The following is a 20715-nucleotide window of genomic DNA, read 5'->3' on the forward strand; positions in this document are numbered from 1 at the left end:
TGCTGGTCACACTGAGGGATCTGGATCCAGCCCTATCCCTAATGTCATAGACCCAGAGCTGCAATGTTCTCGCAGATTCACAGTGCATTTCAAATCCCGAGCAGTGTGCTTTTGTGTAAACAGATAGTCAGTCTCAGAAAACTTCTACAAACAAGCAGGTGGACAAAAGGATTGTGCTAAACTTAGCTGACACTTCCCATACCACGCCCTCTGCACAGAAGTACGTGTCTAATTCCAAGCACAGAATTCAACAAAAGTAAATGTCTGGGCTGAAACACTGCCTAGACATTTAATTCTCCTCTAGATCAACGTAACTCTGGCACTAATTAAAATTTCCCAAATTTCCCCTATCACAGGTCAGTCGAGGGTTAATGAAGCCAAATCAGCACAAAAACGATAAACACAAAGGGCAACGAGGTCCCTTATTTCTACTTAAGACACCAACTGGACACCTGCAGCCCGCACTTCCAAAACAAACTTATTTTATTTCCGGGAATTACAGTAGGACTTTGTACATAAAATTGTAAATCTTGTGTGAATCTCGATTCGTTGTTTGTAGATATGTGCAAATATTCTGGCAATTGTAGCCTGTGGGTAGGAAGCTGGGGTCCCGTTTCTGGAGATCCTCTGTGGTTTTCAGATCTGGCACAAATTAATCACCTTTTCCACGAGCTTCCTTCCCAGCTTGTCAATTCAATAAACAAAGCATCTCCAGCTAGGGAGGCCCAAGTGTGCTTTTTTTGGCAGCCATTTTCATTTTAACACACATACACTGAACACTTTATCAGTCCAAAAAGTCAGAAAGCAGCCGGGGAAAATTCTGAAAGCTTACACTGTGAAAAGAAGTTAATGCGTCCTTTAATTCACACTGCAAAGAGCAGTTTCTTGTAGTGACACCTCACCAGAAAGTCCCACCACTGAGTCTGAGAGACTCTGTTAGCCTCAGAGGTAGCACTCTTCTCTGATTCCTGTTTTCTACCAAGCTAAGCACTACTTGAGGCAAAGTCCCCCGAACACCCGCAGCTGAGTTTTGAGGGAAAAAAATGAAATCTGTGAATAATTGGCAACTTAGAAATCTCTGACTAAATGGCAAGCAAAAGCAAGCACATTTCAACAGTTCTGTTGTGCTCAGAGCATGGTACGTGTGAGAAGATGGGACTAAGGATCACACTGTGCACGCTGCTTACCAAAGCATAGCCTTCGACGTTGGAAAGAGAAAGGGTGTCGTCCCAAGGCAGCAAATATAGTTTTTCTCTGAAAAGCATTTGTTGGCGTGTAAGGGAGGGAAGTTTTCATTCGTTCAAACAAGTAACTTCCGATTCCTGCCCTGAGTTGCGCTTGGCATTCAGTGGTATGACTCAGATGAAGGAAAAAGTCCTGTGAAAGACAAAGGCAGCCGCCTACTCTGCAAATGAGCTCACGCGAGGAGATCTGCAGACCCTATTCTCCTGTCTGTAATTTGTATTTGTCCCTGTGCCAACTCTAGGACCTTTCCTTTCGGGGAGCTGTTAAAGCGGGGTGTTCGCTTGTCGGAAAGCTGTAGCCCGGGTCCCGCCGCCCCAGTTGCTCCCGGAGGCTGGAGGCATCGGCCCCGGTCTGCGGCACCCGGCGGAGCCCGGGACCGTGCCCCATCGGCCCTCCCCACACCCTCTGTCGCCCGACGGCTCTATCTCGGCGTCAGCGGGAAGTTTTGCTTCAACAGCCTCGTCTCCAAATATTTTTTTTTGCCATCTCAATTGTTGCAGCGCTGTTTCCCTCCAGCCTCCGCCAGCGGCAGCCGCTGCCGACTCGTGCGGCAGCGACCCGTGGGGCCGGGACAGCCCGACGGCGTCCGACGGAGCGCAGCCGCTGAGCCCCGCGCTCCCCTCCGGGCGCTCACCGCGTCCCTGCGGCGCGGAGCGGCGGCTCAGGGCAGCGGACGAGCGGACCCAATCCGTCCTCCTTCGGACGTTCCGCAAAGGCCGGGGCGGGGAAGGGACAACGAGGCCACCCCTCCGCGGCCCAGCAAAGGCTCCTGGCGGGAAAAAAAAAAAAAAAGAACGAAAGAAAGAAAAAAAAAAAAAAAGGCACTCTGTTCTCACCGGCGGCGACTGAAGCGGCTGCGCGAGACGCTGCGGCGGCCCCCCGCCGCCCCCCGATTCCATGTGACGGCTCAGGTCTGCTGCCACAGAGCAGTGTTTATTCAGCGGATAAACAAAAGTGAAAGGAATTAAGCGGGCAGATCCGATAGCCCAGGGAAACATTTCGGGCCCTTCAGCACGGAGTTACCACGCTCTTAGAAAAGAGGACGTTCCTACAGCGGAAAGCGGGCAGTAAGTTTTGTAGCTGTGTATTTATAAACAATCGTCGATGCTTTCCGTGTTGGTTCTGCTAAGGGCAAAGTGCTCTTTCATAACATTCGATCGCTGCTTTATTTTCCTCTGTCCACAACACTTTCTCTGTCTGCATGACAGTATGGTACAACTAGCACAGATGTTTACAAACTCGAAAAGTCAACTTCTACATAAAGTTTTCACCATGACTTCAGAACCACATAAGATGCAGCACTCCACTCGAACATGCACAAGTTTCACCAATACAATCTGTTTACGGTGTAGGGACCAAGAAGTGCAACAAGGAGTAAAAAGGGCAAAATTACTGCCGTTATTCTCTAGGGTGCTGAAACGACTCTGCACTTCCTCCTGCAGTGCGAGGGCCACTGCACTAAAAAAAATGCAGGGCTGCACCCCACTAACCCCCTGCTTGCCCTTTGCCTCCTCTGCCTCTACACCTCCTACAGAGAAAAGAAAAATAAAAACGTACATTGCATCCGGTCCTGAACTTTGGTGAGGGAACAGCTGTCTCACACATCCAAGTCGGACACAGAAACTTTTCCCTCAGACCCATCTGGTCATTCCCAAACAAGAGACTCAGAGCTCCACGCTGGAATAGTCATGAGCATAAAGCTACAGGAAATACTGGACCCAAGAGCCGGAGACAGCCTGGCCCAAGGAAGAGTGCACTACTCTGGTATGGAAAACAAATAACAGGTAGGAGACTGATTGGGTTGGTTTACTTCTCGCTAACCCAGTCCAGAAACAGGAATTCAGGAGTAGTCCAGACTGCAGCTTTCACCAGGGCTGGAGCCAGGGGGAGTGCGAACTCACAAAGAGCAAGCCCAAGTGTGCTGGCTTCACTTCATTGCCTGACTTCCGCAGACCACAGAGCCGCCGCCACCACCCCCCACCCCCCATCTCCCCGAGGTCAGGATGCTGAGATCCAGAGATGAAAAACCTCCAGATACCCACAGGTGGGCAAATGTTAAAGCATGCGAAAGATGATACCTGAGACAGGAAAGGCAGCGTGCATGGAAGTGAACTTTGTCCCTACAGCTATCAGCTCCGCTTTTTAACCCATCTCTCCTGCCAGACATCTTGCTGGCCAAGAAAGGGACCGCGCGGACCTGGGCTGCACAAAGAGCGGACCGCACAGAGTCACGGCAGCATCTGCTGGCGGTCCTCGCCTCGCCCTCCGGGGCCGCGGGGATACCCGCGGGACGTAAACGAGAGGGGAGGTGAGGCTGCGAGACGGGGCCGCGCAGCGGGAGCTCGTTTCCACCCCGTAGGGCACACCGCGTTCCCTTCGGCAGCGACGTGAAACACCGCGAGCGGAGCGCCGCTCGTCCCGCCGCGCTTCGTCCAAACCCGCGGCACTTCCCCAGCCCGGCTGTGGCGGAGGCGCGGGTGAGGCAGAGCCGTTGGCCGTTGTTCCGGGGACACCCAGAGCGGTGGGGGACGGCAATGGGCCGAGCCCAGCAGGGCTATCGGAAGCGACAGCTCGGACTGTCCGCAGCTTGGTGTCGGCGTCCGCTTTTCGCGGACTCACCGCGGTCCCACGTTTAATTTCTCAGCAGCCCGTCCGTTTTCTCTGTGAATACGTTTCGCTGAAGCGCCCTTCAGAGAGAGACGTCCCGCCGCGTGCACTCGCTCCGCGGTGTTGTCTTTGCTCGAGAAGCCCAATGCCAACACCCTCTTGTTACAACTCTTGCTGTCCGCGCTCAGCCCTGTGCTCTGCTGTCATATATTTAAAAGATCTCTCCCGTGCACAGACGTTTAGCGCTCCCTCCCCCCGTCCTTGCACTACTTCTGAGAGGAACAGACGAGGTCCCCCATCGGAGAGTCCTCCGCGCACGGAACACCGCGCTCCCACCCGGGCTCTCCGCAGCGCGCGCTCTGCTCCGCTCTGAGTCCCGACGGGACGAGGCCGAGCACGGGCCCGTCCCGACCGCCCCCGGCAGCTCCGCTCCACTCGGCCCGCTTCTCCCTGCCACTAAGTTCTGTGCGTCCGCCTGCTTTCACCTCCTCAGAAACGAAGCTATGCTAGCAATACTTACTAATATTCCGAGAGCGGGTAACCGAAGCGATGAAATTTAGACAGGACTCTGGAGAAGTAGCCGAGCTCCGTTGTCTCCGTCTGAGCTCGCGAGGCGCGCCGTCTTCGCGTCCCTCGGTGGCTGCCGGGGCCGCCGATCTCCCGGCCGCGGGATCAGCCCTGGGCGGATCTGAAGTGCCGCGCGGGACCGACGCGGCCGCAGGAACGGAGCAGAGCGCGGGTGGGGCCGCGGGGCGCCGCGCAGAACGGGGTGAGGGGTGCAGGTGTTCTCGCGGCCGCCGGGCGCGTGCACCGAGAGTAAGAAGGAACACCGATAAATCTCCCGTGCGTTTTTTTCCTTCCTCCAGCACACGTCTTATGAATTACTGCTGCGCGTTTGCTATCGCTGCAGGGAACAACGCGTGTATGGATTTTGTTGGCTCCTAAGGCTGTATTTATTAGAGATAAAAGGTGCGCGCATGCAGGAAGGCGCTGCTTCACAGAAATCTAAAACGCAGCCGTCCGTGAAGCGCACACCAACGCTGCGCAGTAAACTCGTTAACAGTGCGGGGAAAGCATCGACGGTGCAACGAAGGGCGCTGCAGGGCCCCCCGGCCTCTCCCCAGCTCTCTGCCTCTGGTTCCTCCACGTCGCATCATTCTGGCGACCCCCAGGGCAGGCGCTGCTTTTCTGCGGTGCCATCTGGAACAGGCGACAGTTCTCATGCCGTGCCTCGGGATTTACCTGACGGGAAAGGTCGGGCTGGCAGGACGGACGGAGAGAGATTCTCCGGTGCTCCCCCCGCGGCGCGGCGGTGGTTCCCATGGCGTGGGGAGATGCAGCGCGGCCGACTCTCTTCTCCGGTAGCGGCACTCCCTGCCGCCGTCCCGCGGGTCTGATCCGGCCGCGTTCCGACGACGCGGGCCGTAGCCGTTCCCTCCCCTCCGCGATCCACTCGGCGCGATGGGCGTGCGGGTACCCGGGAGGGGAGACGCCCAAAAGGCGCTTCTAGGTGAACGCGTGGGGCCGGAGCTCCGCGGGGCTGCTCGGGGATCGGAGGCGCTCCGGACCGCCCCGCCCGTCAGGGCGCAGAGGAGAGTTCCCCTGGGGCGGGGAGCACGGCAGGAGGGCACAGCTGGCCACAGCGCTCCCGCTCTGCCCACCGCCGCTGGACGGCTTCCACCGCGCCGTCCCGAACTTCGCCGCAGTTAGAACAAAGCGCCGCGCCCCCAGCGTCCCGGCGACATTACTGGGCGGCAGCTGTTGGGGTCCTATGGCTGACTTAAGTGAGGTTCTCTCCGGGCCGATCGGTTAGAACGCCGGGCAAGCGAGCGGGGTGCAGCGGTACGTGGGGCTCAGTCTCGGTCTCGCAGAGGCAGGGCCTCCGAATCTGAAAGAAAGGTAAAAGGGGCGTGAGGAGTGAGTAGTATGGGGTTCATCCTTTCTTACAGAGCCTCAAAAACTGAATTCCCTTTTCTTAAACTCAGAGTATTACCCCTGTAGCGGCAGCTCTCTCAGTTCACTATGTAGAAACTCCACCATGTGTCATCAGAATAAGCGCGCAAAGAGGTCTGCAGAGGACAGAGGCGTAACGACAGATTTAATTAGCATCACCTGCCCGGCTCAGCACGCGCAGAGCAGCAGTCCCGCGGCTATCGCCCTCACCTGCGGCGGGTGGGCTGCTCGTTCTGCACCGTCCTGAGCGCGGCTGTACTTGGGGAAACTCTGGGAGGAGCGTTTGTAATCGCAGAAATAAACATGCAAGTAAAGCATAGAGTCCCTCCGTTAGGGAACAACGCCGGGTTCTCGGAGAGTAGCGGGCGGGCGGCTCCGAGCAGCCTCCGTCTGCGGTGCAAACGAACGCACCAGTGTTAATTAGCAACAGGCGTAAGCTCAGAACCAGAGTAATGCTACGGCCTTCGGGCACCTCAGGTGTTCTTTCTTTAGCTTAATGAGAAAGGTTTTATAATGGGATCTGGGCGGCGCAGGCACGCGTGGACACGGCGTAGACGGTGCTTGAAGTGCGTGAGCCGCAGAGCTGTGCTCAGCTGCGGGGCACGGAAAATCCTTCCCGCGCAGCGGCAACGCTTTGTTCCTTCGCTGATACGGAGGGAGATGTAGCTGAATTTTTGTTTAGTGTCGGGGGGCTGGAGGAGCCGCGATAAACGACGAAGATAAACGGGGAGGGGAGGAGGAGGGAAAGAGGAGGAGGAGTATGCGGTGTCCTTTTTTTTTTTTTTTTTTTTTTTTTTTCCTTCTCCTCTCTTTCCTGATGGTGCTCTTTGCTGTTTAACAGCTCCGGTGCGGGTTCGCTGCCGCGGCAGCGCTCGGAGGCGGGTTCTGCGCGGGAGGGCAGAGCAGGCAGGCGCGGAAGGCCGTCCTCGCGTGGCTCGGCCCACCCCCTCACAGACAAAACTTTTTCTGGCAGGCACTGAGGGCAGAGACTCGCAGCGAGGTTCCCGGAGCAGCCTCGTGGCGCCCCGCCGCCCTTCGCGGAGCTGGTATGCGGTAGGGCAGGGCCATGTATTGGAAGAGCGACCCGATGTTCGTGTGCAGGCTGGAGGATAAGGACCTGCCCGCGCTCGGCGACACCTCGGAGAAGGTGAGAGGACGCGCGCCGCTGCCCGGTGTGAGGCGGGTCCCGGGCGGTGCTCCGCGGCCGCCGGTGGTTCCATCTCTCCCCGCTCGGGTCCCGCGGCCTCCGCTCGGCGGAAGAGCTCCGGCTCCCGCCACGACCCACCTCGCGGGGCTTAGGCACGGCCCCGCAGGTGCTCGCGGACGGGCGGATTGGGCCGGGCGGGGTTCCCCGCGGCGTTCCCCGCTTCTCCTGCGCGAGGCCGGCGGCGGACCGCGCTCATAGAGCTCTCCGTGCGCTTCCCCGCAGGAGAGCCCCGCGGCGGCCGACGAGGACTCCTGCTCTTCCTCCGCCGCTCTATCGCCCTCCTCTTCGCCGCGGTCCATGGCCTCGGGCTCCGGCTGCGCCCCAAGCAAGTGCGTGTGCAGCAGCTGCGGCCTGGAGATCGTGGACAAGTACCTGCTGAAGGTAAGAGCGTCCCGCCGGCCCCGCGCCTCTCCACCGCCGAGGCGGCCGTATCGGCCCATCGGCCCCGTACCCCGAACCGCGGGGAGAGCGGAGCGCCGCGGTGGGCACCGCGCTGTGCGGAGTGGGCTCGGCCGGGCCGCGGGGCTCCGGCGCCTCGAATCCGTGCCGAGTGCTGGGCGTCTGACAGCCACGAGTTGAGTTCAGTGGCAAAACGCGATGACGCTGCGGGCGGACAGCCGAAGTCCGGGAAGTCCTGTCCCTGTCTCACGCATACTTCTCGTCCGCTTTCCTTCATCGCTGTTGTGCAGTCGGCATCCGTAACGATCTGAGCTGTTTTTCGACTTGCGGAGATGAGTAGAATTACTGCAGAAGCGGGTATTTTTGAAGTTGTGAAGCTAACCGCGTGTGTTTGTGCGATCTGGGCCCCACAGGAGAACTGAAGCGATACCTGTGTTGTGAGAACACTCTCCTGCTTTGGGGCTGCGTATTCTTGACGCGTTCCATAGGGGAGTGAGAAAGAACGCTGGTGGCTCAGTGTGGGTAACGTCTCAGCTCTGCTGCGCGCTCCTGATAAAGCAGCTGGTAGCATTGACCCATTCGTTGTTAGCTTAAAAAAAAAAAAAAAAGCCTCAGCGCAATGCTGTGAATCTGAAAGGAAAGCAGCGCCTATTCGGAAGTGTGGAAATGATATATTCCTTTAAAAAGGGACTCCAGTAATTTCTGAGAAGTTGGCATGATTGAAAAATGTTTTTGCTAGTTTTAGCATTTGGGACTAAGCAAGGTTATTTAATAAACGTGTGGCTTTAAACATAAGACGTTAAGGCAGTTTGGAGGTGGCTATTTTCCACCTGGATTGCAGCCACTGAAGTTATGCTGGGTCAGAGTCCTGCCTTTTCTCCTTTCAAAAGTGAGATTAGAAAGTTGTGCTTTCAGTTGCTGGATTCCAACAGATGCAGACTTAAATTCATTATAAATCCTGCAAAGTGGAAGTTTGTAGCATCACCGAAATCGTAAATGTTCCTTTTTAGATCACTTTTCTTAGATCCCCATCGTAATGAGGAGGTCAAAGGAATGTATATGCCGGGTTGGCATTCATTTAAAGCAGGGTATGTGCAGGCTGTGGAGAGCTTCTATATACCTTTTGTTCCGTTAAACCCCAGTCACCTTTGTATTTGTGTTCGCACACGGTGCAGGGTAGCGGAGCAGGGATGACAGAAATCGCTTCTGGTCCTGTTAACTCCAGCGACATCCTGGTTGCTCATTCCCTGAATGTCGCTGTCTGCTCTTTGAAAACCTTGAGTAAATGTGCCTCGGAGCAAAAGATCCCTGAATGACTATTTTGACTTCAACTTAAACATCATTCCTTTCTGTATAGGTAGACAGCCGGGAGATGTCTTCCTGATCAGCAGCAGTTATGTCTCCCAAATTCAGCCCTGTACAATGATAAATGAGAAGGCAGATGGGTGACATCACACTAGCCGTGTAAGAAAGCTCTGTGGAAGAGCATTAGCCTGTGATGAGCAGCCCGTGCGTTGGGTTCCGTGCTGCCGGGATGTCAGCACTGTGCAGAGCGATGTGCCGGCTGCCTACTGGGGGGAGCTGATGCCCTGGGAGCCCCTTTGTGCAGAGGTGCGGCGCGGGCTCAGACTGGCCTTGATGCTGCTGTCCTTTCTGCCTGCAGTGCGCCCATTTAACAAAATAGTTGAGAGGACCAATTTGATGACAGTTGTTATCAACGGTTTCACATTATTTTGTGGTGTAAATTTGTCAGTGTATGAAACTATGGCTGCCAACAAGGACAAATACTGGGAGAGCGCTGGGCAACTGCAAGCTGTAATATTATAACCTGAGGAATGACTGAAACGGTCTGTCTCAACCTGATATGTCAGAGTCAACATCTCACTTTCTCTGTGGCTTGTCTGGCAGCGCTTTGACAGAAGGCACGTCCTGGGTCAGGGAGATCACAGCTTTGCCATTCCTTGTACAAGGGCTGACAAACCTGCTGTTTCCCATGAGATGAGAAATTGGCGTGAAAGTTTTTAAAGGAAATTGTACATATCTGAACTTATTTATTGTTAGGTTTACGTAAGTTCTCCTGTACGATACAGAATTATCCACAGGGTTATCGCTTAATTTTTTTGGTTGGTGGGAATATTGGGTTTTCAAATTAAATGATTCGTCGGATGGGTGGTGCAGAATGTCTGCATGACAAAGAATTATCTTTATAAGAACGAAATTAAAATTCTGGATAATTTATTTACCCAAAATTTACGTGTGGCTTTTCAAAACTCCTGATTTGCTGCTGCTTTCCAGGGCTGTAATTTCACTATAGATATTATATTTTAAACAATTTGCTGTAAAACAACTGATGATGTTTTGGAGCTCCCACTCCATTCAACAACTGTGCTTACCAGCCATCTGGTAAGATGCAGTTCATGTTGTGTTTCTACCCGACGGACTGTTTTGTTCTTTTCTTCTGTGTTTGCATTTTAAAATTTCAAACCACTTTTCAAAGTTTGCTCATTTTTAGACAGGAGTTCTTGCAGACTGGGAAATAAGAGCGCAAGTTAGCAGTAAGGTCGTGTGATGCCAGAACTTGCTCTGGTACCCTAGTAATGTGAGAACAGAGCCAGGCACCAAATATCCATGTAGAACTTCGATCTCTTGCTTCCTCTTCCTGTGCTTTTAATTACAAAGCTACGAAAGCTTATTTTGAAGACTTTTGTCACATTCATTAACCCCTAATGCATGCTGTTCTATAGACAGTTTATCCTTGCAGATACATTTTCTGTGAATCATGGTATACATCATTTCTGTCCTTTTTTGATTGCATGGGGAAAAAGATAGTTTTTGTAAATAGAAATTATGAATACTGGTAGTACAAACTGTGAGGAGTGCTTCTCTTTCGGTGCTCTTGCAGGTGAACGACCTCTGCTGGCACGTTCGCTGTCTCTCGTGCAGTGTTTGCAGAACGTCCCTCGGAAGGCACACCAGCTGCTACATCAAAGATAAAGATATCTTCTGCAAACTTGATTATTTCAGGTATGCCACGCAGCAGTAATGCTTTATTTAACAAAATGTCACTCTTGTCAGGTTTTGCTTAGTCTGTAAATAAAATGGGTGTTTTGATTCTCTCTACTTGCTTATTTATGTATGTATATAGTTTATTCCTTTTATAAGCAATTAAATGGATATTTATTGCAGAGGGACTTGGAAGCCTCACACCTGCCTAATGCAACTACATAACAAACCTTACTTAATTTGTGCCTAGCTACTGAATTTCTAGAACCATTCACCTCTATGGACATGAAGCAGGGGTAGGTATTAGTCCAAGTGCCTATCAAAATAACAGTAAATTTAGCTTATGTGCAAAGAATCGTCCTTAATGTAATGCTGATTAAGGAGACAAGGCCAAGCTGAGATGATTTGCTATTCAGATCAGCACTCCAGTATCATAGCATCATAGAATGGCCTGGGTTGAAAAGGACCACAATGATTGAGTTTCAACCACCCCGCTACGTGCAGGGTCGCCAACCACCAGACCAGGCTGCCCAGAGCCACATCCAGCCTGGGTATGTATGAGACTTAGTATGAGACTTAGGATATCACATGCTGCTATTAACTCACCTCTAAGTCAATCTTTCCATCTTTAAAAAGGATTTCAGCAGCTATGCCTTTCTAGGATCAATTTCATTTAGTACATGAAGCATTCTTAATATCAGGATCTAATCGCATAAGGGAGAATATTATTAATTCTGAGAGGGATAGAAAGACTTCTTGGTCTCAGTGCTCAAGATAGAATATCTTCAGTCCAGAAAGCGGGAAGAAAATTTGCTGTGACCACTAGTACTTTCCCCAGCCAAAATATTTACAGGATTCTCATCCGCATGGTGAGTGGATTACTGCCAACTATCCATTTTGACACTGAAAGAGGGAGGGATGGAACAGCTTGAGGATGGTGAGCTTGGGGAGGGGGGGTGGGGGGGTGGGTGGGTGGAACAAAGTTATGTTCATTTACATAATCCAACACATCCTGGCTGTTAGTTTCCTCTTGAAAGAGCAATGTTATACAGTAACAATGTAAATATTTGCCTATATTTGAACTTCTACTGAAGATGATAAAATCATAAATGTGACGGTAACTAAGGAAAAAAACTGTGGAGATGCAGGCTTTCCCCCTTTTAGCGGAAGGGGACAATGAACAGTGAAGGCTGATGTAAGTAAATAACCTGGACTACCACTACAGTGAAATACATTTGAATAACTGGGGAAATTTTGAGCATGAAGCCAGCTGTTCCTATCTGCCACCCACAGCTTTTACAGAGATGAGTTCATGTAGTTGTTTAAATGTTTTAATGTTGCTCTTTGCCTTAAGTAAATTATTAACTTTTATAGGTCAGCAGTGATCTTGCCTTGAGTTATCAGATACAACCTTGCTGGTTTTGTTGCTGTAGAAACACAGTTACGCAGTCCTCTAGCTCTGCGTGGCCAGCCTCCTTGCTGTGGATCTCCACTGTGCTTCCACATCCATTTTCTACTAACCCTCCTGGAGCAAGCATTGTGCCTGGGTTGATCAGTATCTGACTTCAGCCTTCTGTTTGCCTCCGTTGTTTGCAGGCGGTATGGCACCCGCTGCTCCCGCTGTGGGAGGCACATTCATTCTACAGACTGGGTCCGAAGGGCTAAGGGGAATGTGTACCACTTGGCGTGCTTTGCCTGCTTCTCCTGCAAAAGACAGCTTTCTACCGGAGAGGAGTTTGCTTTGGTTGAAGAAAAAGTCCTTTGTAGAGTACATTATGACTGCATGTTGGACAATCTGAAGAGAGAAGTTGAAAACGGTAATGCTGCTTTTAAGAACTGTTAGTGGTTTAGTTCTAATTAAATTGCTGGATTTTACTTCATCTTCCATCCTAAGAGAACTAATTATCTAGCTTTACTAAGGCTGGAAGCGCAGGTTCTTGAATTAAAATACTGTGCAAATTACTTGATTTTTTTTTTTTTTTTTTTTTTTTGTTTGTATAACTTGTTTCTTATCCTAAGGAAAAGAAAGCAAAGCTTATCTAGTTGATAAAATGTCATGCTGCATCTGCCTCCTCCATCAATTTGCAAGGGAGTCAGTTGGGGTGGAATGGGTGGTGGTGTCAGATCAATTTAACTTTGAACAAAACATGGCTTTTCTGCATGTGAAATTCAGCTGGCCAGCCACTGTAAGTTGTTAGACAGCCACCTGATTTATGAATAACATCATTTTGAATGCTTAGCAGACAGTGTCTTCTTTTTAATGCTTCAGGTAATGGGGTTAGTATGGAAGGAGCACTGTTAACAGAGCAAGATGTTAATCATCCAAAACCTGCGAAAAGAGCTCGGACCAGCTTCACAGCAGATCAACTCCAGGTAGAGGCAACGCTAAAACGCTTGAGTATTTCAGGTTTATGCAGGATGTAACTTCTGAACTGATAGGAAATCAGATGCATATGTGGGGGAAGAATAAGCTTGTATGCTTTATACTTTTTCAAAAACTATCAAGACATGGCATGTTTCTGGAATAGTTTGTGAGCTTCAGTGGTTTCATATGAAATAGTTACCCTTCGAGCTTTTTATTTCCCTGGGGGCAGCCAGTAATTCTGCAGAGTGGAAACAAAAAGCTTGATCTATTTTGATTGCTTGATGAAATCTGTTTAAACAGACGTTTACATCACTGCACATAATAAAGAATATTTTTAGAGTTACGTAATATGAAGAGTTGTACTAGATATGGGTACTGGATATGACTTCAAGACATTAACAGGCAGGAAGCTTCAGTTTTATTGCAGTGCTCAGTAAAGGACTGCAAAAGTTTGTGTTCTCAGGACAACAGGTAAGTGTCGTGGACTCCTGTTAATCATCATGTGAATACAGCTCAACTCCTGTCAGTAAATGTTTTGTTTCTTTTTGTTTTATAGAGAGCAAGGGGAATAATTGCGTGTTTTTTTCATCATAATTTTTCTCCATACTTGCTTTTTAGATAATGTCTTGGCTATATTGATGTGCACTGGAAAGGATAGACTCTTAGTAGGGACTCATCTTTGCTCTCCTTCCCTCTTTTCTTTCCCTTCTCTTAGCCCTTCCAAAATGCTTCACAAGCATGCTCAATCTCAAGTATCTTTGAGTTTTGCTGCTGCCTGTTTAAACAAACTGAATTCTGTAGATTTGGTGTCATGTTTCAAGAGCCTAGCTTCAGTATGTAACGCTGCATGTTTGAGAGTGGGGGGGCAGACAGCTTTTTCATAGAGCTGGGTGGAGTGAAATAGAGAAGTGCATTTGAAGTTCTTGGCAGCAGTTTTTTTTACTGTCCAATTTGTTCTTGATCATGCATTATCAAAACATGTTTTTTCAATATCCTGTTATACGAGCTCAACCACTAGTTGAATTATTTTCCAGTGTCAGGACAAAAGGGAAGTGGGAGCCTTGGAAGTCTGGAATTATGAAATCAAAACTCCTGGTAGGGTCATGCCTGCCTGGTGGGGGTGGGAACTGCCTGCATCTGCTTTGCTCTCAGAGCTTCTCATCTTGGTGCTGTCTTGACGAGAGTTGACTCTGGATTGCCTCAAATATGAGTAATTTCTGCCTCTGGATCACCACTTCACCAAATCAGCCTGTTAGGGAAAAACACCATGATCAGTGCCAGCTCACTGTGAGGAGGGTAACAGCAAGACCAGATTCAGAAGAGTCAGCCTGTAGTGGAAAGGAAATGGCAGCTTTCTCCCTAGTTCTAGCTATGCATCTTTCATGTTAATTAATATTTCTTTGGATGCATACTGCCACTGCAGTGTTCATTTTCTTCTGTCCTGCTTTGTCACCATGTCCTTCTCTTGTCTGTGGAAAAAGCAGTCAAGTTTAGTTAAGTTGAGGTGTGATAATCAGTGCATAACATGGCACACATTTGTATGATGCTTGATTTGCTGTTTGATCCATGACTGAAGTCAGGGTGTTACTAATCTAGAACAAGAGCACAACCTGGGTGGGGCCTAAGGTGCAAAGGCTCTGGGCATCAGGTGTGAATTTCTGCAGGAAGGAGACTTTCTTTTCTGACACGAGCTGAATGAATGACAGGTCCAGCTTTCAGAGTAGGAACTGAATTCAGGGCTTCTTCTGTTTTGACATCAATGAAACTTCCATGTTTGCTTTTCCCGTTTTACTGGATTGTAACCTACTTCAGCAGATGTGAGATTTTCTTTTCAGACGCTTGCTGTCTGCTCAGTGCATCTGTCTCGGCACCTGTTCTTGATGTGAGACTTCCAGTAGTGTGCCTAAGGATGCAGAAGGATGTCCATGTTTTTGATGTTCTTGCATGAAACTCAGCAGGAAAGTAAATAGTTTAAACATTTTGGACTTTGAAGAGTAGTTGACTGAGTTCCTCAAAGATGAAGCAAGGCAAAATTTGCAGACCTTCAAGGAACGAAATCCAGAAATGAGAAACTACAGTTTACTAAATTGCTGAAGAAGTCCTGCAGAAATCTGTGAAGTCTTACTTCTTAATTAAGGTAAAATCTTACATGCTCCAGAGCTGTTCAGGATGCAGGTCAGGTTGACATCTACTTCCTCAAGAACTGTAATTCAGGTGATAATGTGATTGTTTGTAACAAAAGATGAGTCCAATCAAATGGCTGCATAGTGCAGGTCCGTCAGTGTGCAGCCTGAGAGCCTCTCACATCAGTGGAAAGTAAACGTGGTATAAGACCACATTCTCCACGTAGCTGAAAAGAACATCAAGTTGCTCTGTATAGTGCAAGATGCAGATAGCAATTGACAAGCTCAAAGAACCCAACCAAAGCTCATTCCTTCCTTATGCTGTTTGCTGTGGTCTGTTGCTGTAAACATATTCTTTATCAAGTATGCTTGAATGGCTTCACAGTGCGTTTTCTTCCACAGTCCCTTTAGTACAATCATAACTGAATGCTTTGTCCATTTCTGACCGATTCCAAGCATAATTCATTTGTCATAAAAGTCTCAGTTCAGTTAAGCAGTATAAGGAGCTCCTATTTTGGGTGTGAATTTTGTGGATTATTTAAAATATATTTTTCTCCCTTTTACTGGGGACTGTCTGGGGACTGGAGATCACAACAGTTTCCTTTAAACAGAGAAGGAGAAGGACCATAGTCTGAGAGAAGTCTCTAATGCCACCCTTGGGACTGCACACACAAAAAAAATCAACTCTTATCTTTTCAGGTTATGCAAGCACAGTTTGCTCAGGACAACAATCCAGATGCACAAACGCTTCAGAAACTGGCAGAAAGAACAGGCCTGAGCAGGCGCGTTATACAGGTGACTGCTCCAAGTTACAAAGACTGCTACTCATCTGTTGGAAATGCTTAATGGCCGTTTAACAATAATAATGTAGTTATTGTGCGGTGGAGAAAGATTCAGTGTGGTGGTTCATTAAAATTGTCCTTAGCTCGGAGTAGGTCTAGAACCGAAATGTCATTGTGGATGATTTGCAGTGCTCTTGCACTTTGTATGGAGGATTAGTGATTGTCAAGGAAGAAACTTTCCTGCCTGAAGAGCATGTAATTGGCACTAAGCTTGTCATAATCATAAATTTATGAATTCAGTAGCATGTTCTTAAGAGCTGTGCTTTTTGAAGATGACCTGTGATATACAGCACAGACTTTAGGACCAATTACCTAGTGATCTGTTTTAGAGAGCAGAGGTAAAATATATGCCCAAGCCATTTAAAACTGAGAAACACAAACTTAGGTTCTTATGGTTCTTACTTTGCTTGAAGATTCCTCTTGGCAGCCATCACATTCATGCTCTTTTTCTATATAAATGTATTTTTCTATATTGATTTATAAATTTATATAATTAGAAAGAAGCTTCCTGTTTCCCTATCTCCTCCTAGCCCAGGAGATCTGACAGAGACATATAGAAATTAGGTAGCTGGAAACTGTGATCAAGCTGCTAAGAAGTTGAAGCTTACGCAGTTCACACGGAAAATTAAAATAGGTACCCTATGAAAAATCTGTTTTACTGCCAGCAGTGTTGAGGCACAAGAGATGACTGCGTCCCTCCTATGCACCTGCATACAGGAGCTGTAGGTGTCCAGCCAGGCGCCTGCCCCAGCAGCCATGTGTTGCAGTCCAACACACTGAGTTGTCTACCGTTCTACCTAGTCCCCTTCAACCATGCAGTTCCTCACAGTGTCTGTCTTCTGTGGGCTACTTGTTGCTACAGAAGCTTTCCTGACTTGCTCATATGTGCTTAAGGCACTATGCATCTTCAAAGTAGACATTTCTTCTTTTGGACTGTCAGTGCTATGTTTGAGGCCTAATTAACTAACTGAGCTCTGAGGTTTATATCAAGTCAACGTCAAAGCAGAATGCGATTGATCTACATGATGTAAATCTTTTTCCTTTTTTTCAGGTGTGGTTTCAGAATTGCAGAGCACGTCATAAGAAACATGTTAGTCCTAATCATTCCTCTACTGCTCCAGTCACAGCAGCTCAGCCCTCCAGGCTGTCTCCACCCATGTTAGAAGAAATGGCATATTCAGCATATGTACCCCAAGATGGGACTATGTTAACTGCCCTGCATAGTTATATGGATGGTAGGTACAACTTTGCATATCTAAGTAATATCACTCTTGACTGTAGCAAGAACAGTTTACCAGGCTCCCATTAAAGAAGCTTACCAGATTTCTTGTTTTAGGCTTTATAGAATATCTTAATGCAGTATTTGCTCTCCGTGTCTTGTTAAGAAGTGCACCGTTTCTATCAGTAGCACTTCACTGTAGTAGCTTAGCTGAAGATCTGGGTATGAAGACTACTTTCTGTACTTCCTCCAAACCATGAGTATTAGTAGTAAGCATTCAAACACTTGTTTTTGTAGCATTCATGCTGTATTTTCTACAATATCTAATTTTAATGAAAACTGTTGACCAGACACTCCCTGACCCTACAAACTGTAGGTGTACTGAAAGCTTAAGCTTCTGTCACAGTAACACATAATGGGAGGAGCTTTGTTTTCAAAAAACATCATTGTGTGTTATTTGAGCCCAACTTGTTCACTTATCAGGTCAAACTCATGGTTTGGAGACACTGACAAATTTGGGAGGCCTGGACTCTCAGCTGCAGGTGTGGCCTAAGCCCCTTCTTCTCCAGAGTGGTGTGTGAGGTGGGCTGTGGTTGGAGGCAAATGAGCACCGGGCCTGAAGTATGGGGTTGGTGGAAGCACTTGTAATACCACTTAGTACCTCCTGGCATCAGGCTTGTTTAGAAAAATAGTGCCTGATTAGGTGGTTGGGACCAGTGAACATTTATTTACCCAGTGGGATTTTACTAGTTTATGTTTTTCTACTTCCAGTGAAGTTGACAAGTAAATCTTTCTGTTTTTGTAGCTCATTCACCTACAGCTCTTGGACTCCAGCCTTTGCTACCCCATTCAATGACACAACTGCCAATAAGTCATACCTAATTTCTTTCTGTCAGGGATATAAGCTATTAAGGATGTAAGCTTAAGTCACTTACTGTGTATGAAAGTTATCATTGGAAAGATATTAATGTTAACTTTTTATTTAACATCTAAAGCATTCTCAAGAACATTTTTGCTGCCCAGGTATATGTAAGTATACATTTAGCCTGCAAGACACTTCTATGGATTCTGCATAATTACATATTACATTGTTTACAAGCCTTATTGAACACCTTTTTGTATTGTCTGGAAGTAGATCACTCTAGTTACGTATTTGTTAATTTATTTGTCATCAAAAGAGCACTTTGCCTAAAAGAAAGGACTGACAGTTGTGCAAAATGTTTACAATTCTTTGTGAGTTTGTAGTTTATCATTAGTTTGTATTGGTAAGTTATTGCTAAAAGTATTACTTGTATTTGAGTTGTATACAGCCTATATGTTAAAGCTTATTTCTGTGAATTTGCAAAAATAAATTTTGGTTGCAAATATTTTCAAAATGAACTAAATAAAGTTTTTGCTGTAGCATGCTAAGCGGAAGTGTTGCTGTGTCTATGGTTGAACTGTGAGCGTTTGTGAAGTGCTTAACTTAAATCTTCAACTTTAAAACAAAACTCCCAAGTTATACCCAGGTATGCTGCGCCAGACTTCTTCAGGAGCATTCATCTGTCTCAATTGATCTTAAAAATCTTTCTAATGGGTTTACATTGGTCTTGAAACACCAGAAATAGATACCTGCTTTAAAGTAAATATACACAAAACACTGGTTTTCTTCAGAGTGAAGTTGCACACTTGCACAGCGAGGGAAACTGTGGATTTGCAAGATAGACTTAACTGTGATGTATGTCAGTGATTGGAGACTGCTTTCATATTTTGTACATATACTACTTCTCATTTTTTTCACTGGTTTTACCTTTTGATTTTGTTTAGTAGGAAGATGAGTAATGCAATATAGTCCGCATTTCAGTTCCATGTTTTGACTGACCTGTGTCACACTGCATACAAATAGAAACTGCAGTTCATACAGATGCTCAAGAATATGCTGTGTTTAACTGTTAAGGAGAATTAGAACTGTTAAGCTGGAATTAGAAAGTATGGAGCACTGATTTGATGGGTAAAGGCTAGTGCATACTATCAACTGAACTGATCTTTGTCTTCACAGACTAGTTTCCTTCAAGGATTTAAGACTGGTAGATCCCATCTGCCCACCTAAACTTTACTTGCATCAGAAGGAAATCATACTTTTTGAAGGTGTGAGTCCTTTTTTTTTTTTTCCCTTTCCCAATGGATTTGGTGTCTCTAATATGTGAAATTTCTTATCTGTTCTGGTCAAATCATTTCAATTTGGTTTGCCACCACAGAAAGATTATGGTCTCCAAAGCCATCACTTCAATGGCAACTTTTGAATTATTCATGTTCCATAAATTAAACTCCAGGTGCCCAAGCAACTGAATGGCAAAAGCACATTGTTTTGTCTAGGCTGATACATCCTGCCACAAATAATGCTAAAGATACAAGCTGTGGTGGAACTTGAATGGAACTTTACATTTTTATTTTAACATGCATCATGCTGAAATATTCTGGGTGGAATGCTGAATTAAATACATCATTTTTCTGTACCTAAAATATCCCCTGTGGCTGCATGACACCAAATTGCATGCATAGTAGTAGACAAACCAATTCTTGTTGTTTTGTTAGACCTGATATGCAAGTAGGAGAATCTTACTGCTGAAGTTTTAGTTAAACAGGATGAGTGATGGTAATTTAGACATAATTTGATAATGTAAAATACTACTCAACTGTCCTGTTTTAAAGTGCTACTTGATTAAAAAAGAACAAAACTACTTATTCACTCTAATTGGAAGGAGCGAGCATCTTCAGGTTCCTTGAGAGGAAAAAAAGGACAACCTATTCATGAAATATGCCCTTCTATCCAGTTCCATGGACAGAGCAGGATTAAAGAAAATGAGTGATGATAGTATTTCCTTATGAAAAAAAGGAATCAGGAGAATATTATCTTTGGCTACTGTGAATGCTTGAGTATCTATTTATAAAGCGAGTCTGGGGAAATGTGGAGTTAAAAAGAGGAAGTTCCAGTAGTGGATCTGGGCTGTTAGTACTGCCTTGGAGTATGTAGAAGTTGCTCTACTTGCCTGTCTTCAGTTGCCAGGCTGTGTGGATCAGACCAAGCATATGGAAGGCCAGGAGTTTTACTCCGATGCTCTCAACTGGAGTTGTTGCTGAAGCCTGACTTGTAGACTTCAATGCTTATCTTTTTCTACTTGTTGTGCACTTGCATTTTTGACAATGTATTGCTGAGTTCCTCTGATCCTGGTTCCACTGCTATATTTTTTTAAAGCAGGAAGCAGTAACAGGCATTGTTGTGCTCAGAGAATTCAAGGGATAGAAAGAGGATGTGACTAGTGCTATACAAAATAGCATGCTGAGCCTTCTAGACTACATAGATTTGATTTTCAAAGCTGAAAAGCAACGTTGTACGGAATAAAGTAATCTATGGAACAAATTGGTTCTAACATGTCACTTAAAAGTAGTCTATTTTGAACAGAAACCAGTACAGATCTATGCTTAGTGTTCTACTTTTTTTGGATAATTTTGCAGAGAACTGCGTTTGTCCCCCTCATCCTAATTTTTTTTTATCCTATGAGGGCACTTTGTATGTATGGCATTGAAACTATTAGTGAAGAAGTTGAAAATTGAGCTGTAACTATATAAAACATACTTTGCATCAAGAAGTTCTCAAGGGAAGAAATACCACTAACGAAATAAACATACATCTGTCTTGAATGTACTGTGAGAAGACTGGCTATCAACTTTTAGTCTTCTCCCCCTTCCCCTCTCCACAAGTCCAGCCAGTG

The 20715-nt window shown here is 47.0% G+C and overlaps 2 protein-coding genes across 4 annotated transcripts in view; one reads left to right on the forward strand and one right to left on the reverse strand.

Annotated features, from left to right (window-relative positions):
- Positions 1-457: 457 nt before the first annotated feature.
- The window catches only part of SLC44A5 (solute carrier family 44 member 5), an 86903-nt gene continuing 66645 nt past the window's right edge, over positions 458-20715 (reverse strand). The window contains exons 22-23 of one of the 2 annotated variants that reach the window (XR_001467890.4): positions 4373-5740; positions 458-2014 (exon numbers count right to left, since the gene is read on the reverse strand). Coding sequence is in view for 1 of the 2 variants with exons in the window: in XM_004936912.5 (XP_004936969.1) it covers positions 5706-5740 (35 nt within the window). In the remaining variant the exon portion in view is untranslated. Of the gene's footprint in view, positions 5741-20715 lie in introns of both variants that reach the window. The other variant, XM_004936912.5, reaches the window with a different exon arrangement.
- Positions 6343-18379, forward strand: LHX8 (LIM homeobox 8). Of its 2 annotated transcripts, XM_046944544.1 has the most exons (9): positions 6343-6563; positions 6779-6952; positions 7235-7393; positions 10314-10435; positions 12011-12231; positions 12684-12787; positions 15602-15697; positions 16796-16979; positions 17769-18379. In XM_046944544.1, exons 2-9 carry the CDS (start codon positions 6872-6874, stop codon positions 17843-17845), a joined length of 1044 nt encoding a protein of 347 aa, XP_046800500.1. In that variant the 5' UTR covers positions 6343-6563; positions 6779-6871; the 3' UTR covers positions 17846-18379. The 2 variants fall into 2 exon arrangements, with proteins under 2 accessions (XP_046800500.1, NP_001035556.2); NM_001040466.4 differs by lacking the exon at positions 6343-6563 and having other exon boundaries at positions 6786-6952; positions 17769-18373.

The sequence above is a fragment of the Gallus gallus genome, chromosome 8 (genome assembly GCF_016699485.2).
Source record: "Gallus gallus isolate bGalGal1 chromosome 8, bGalGal1.mat.broiler.GRCg7b, whole genome shotgun sequence".
In the NCBI taxonomy this organism is placed as follows: Eukaryota; Metazoa; Chordata; class Aves; order Galliformes; family Phasianidae; genus Gallus; species Gallus gallus.

Bases quoted from the DNA above. Each gene is read 5' to 3' on its own strand.
- LHX8 (XM_046944544.1), top strand. From the start codon at position 6,872: ATGTATTGGAAGAGCGACCCGATGTTCGTGTGCAGGCTGGAGGATAAG. The intron at 10,436-12,010 runs GTATGCCACGCA...CGTTGTTTGCAG, and splicing joins TGCAAACTTGATTATTTCAG to GCGGTATGGCACCCGCTGCT. The intron at 15,698-16,795 runs GTGACTGCTCCA...CCTTTTTTTCAG, and splicing joins TGAGCAGGCGCGTTATACAG to GTGTGGTTTCAGAATTGCAG.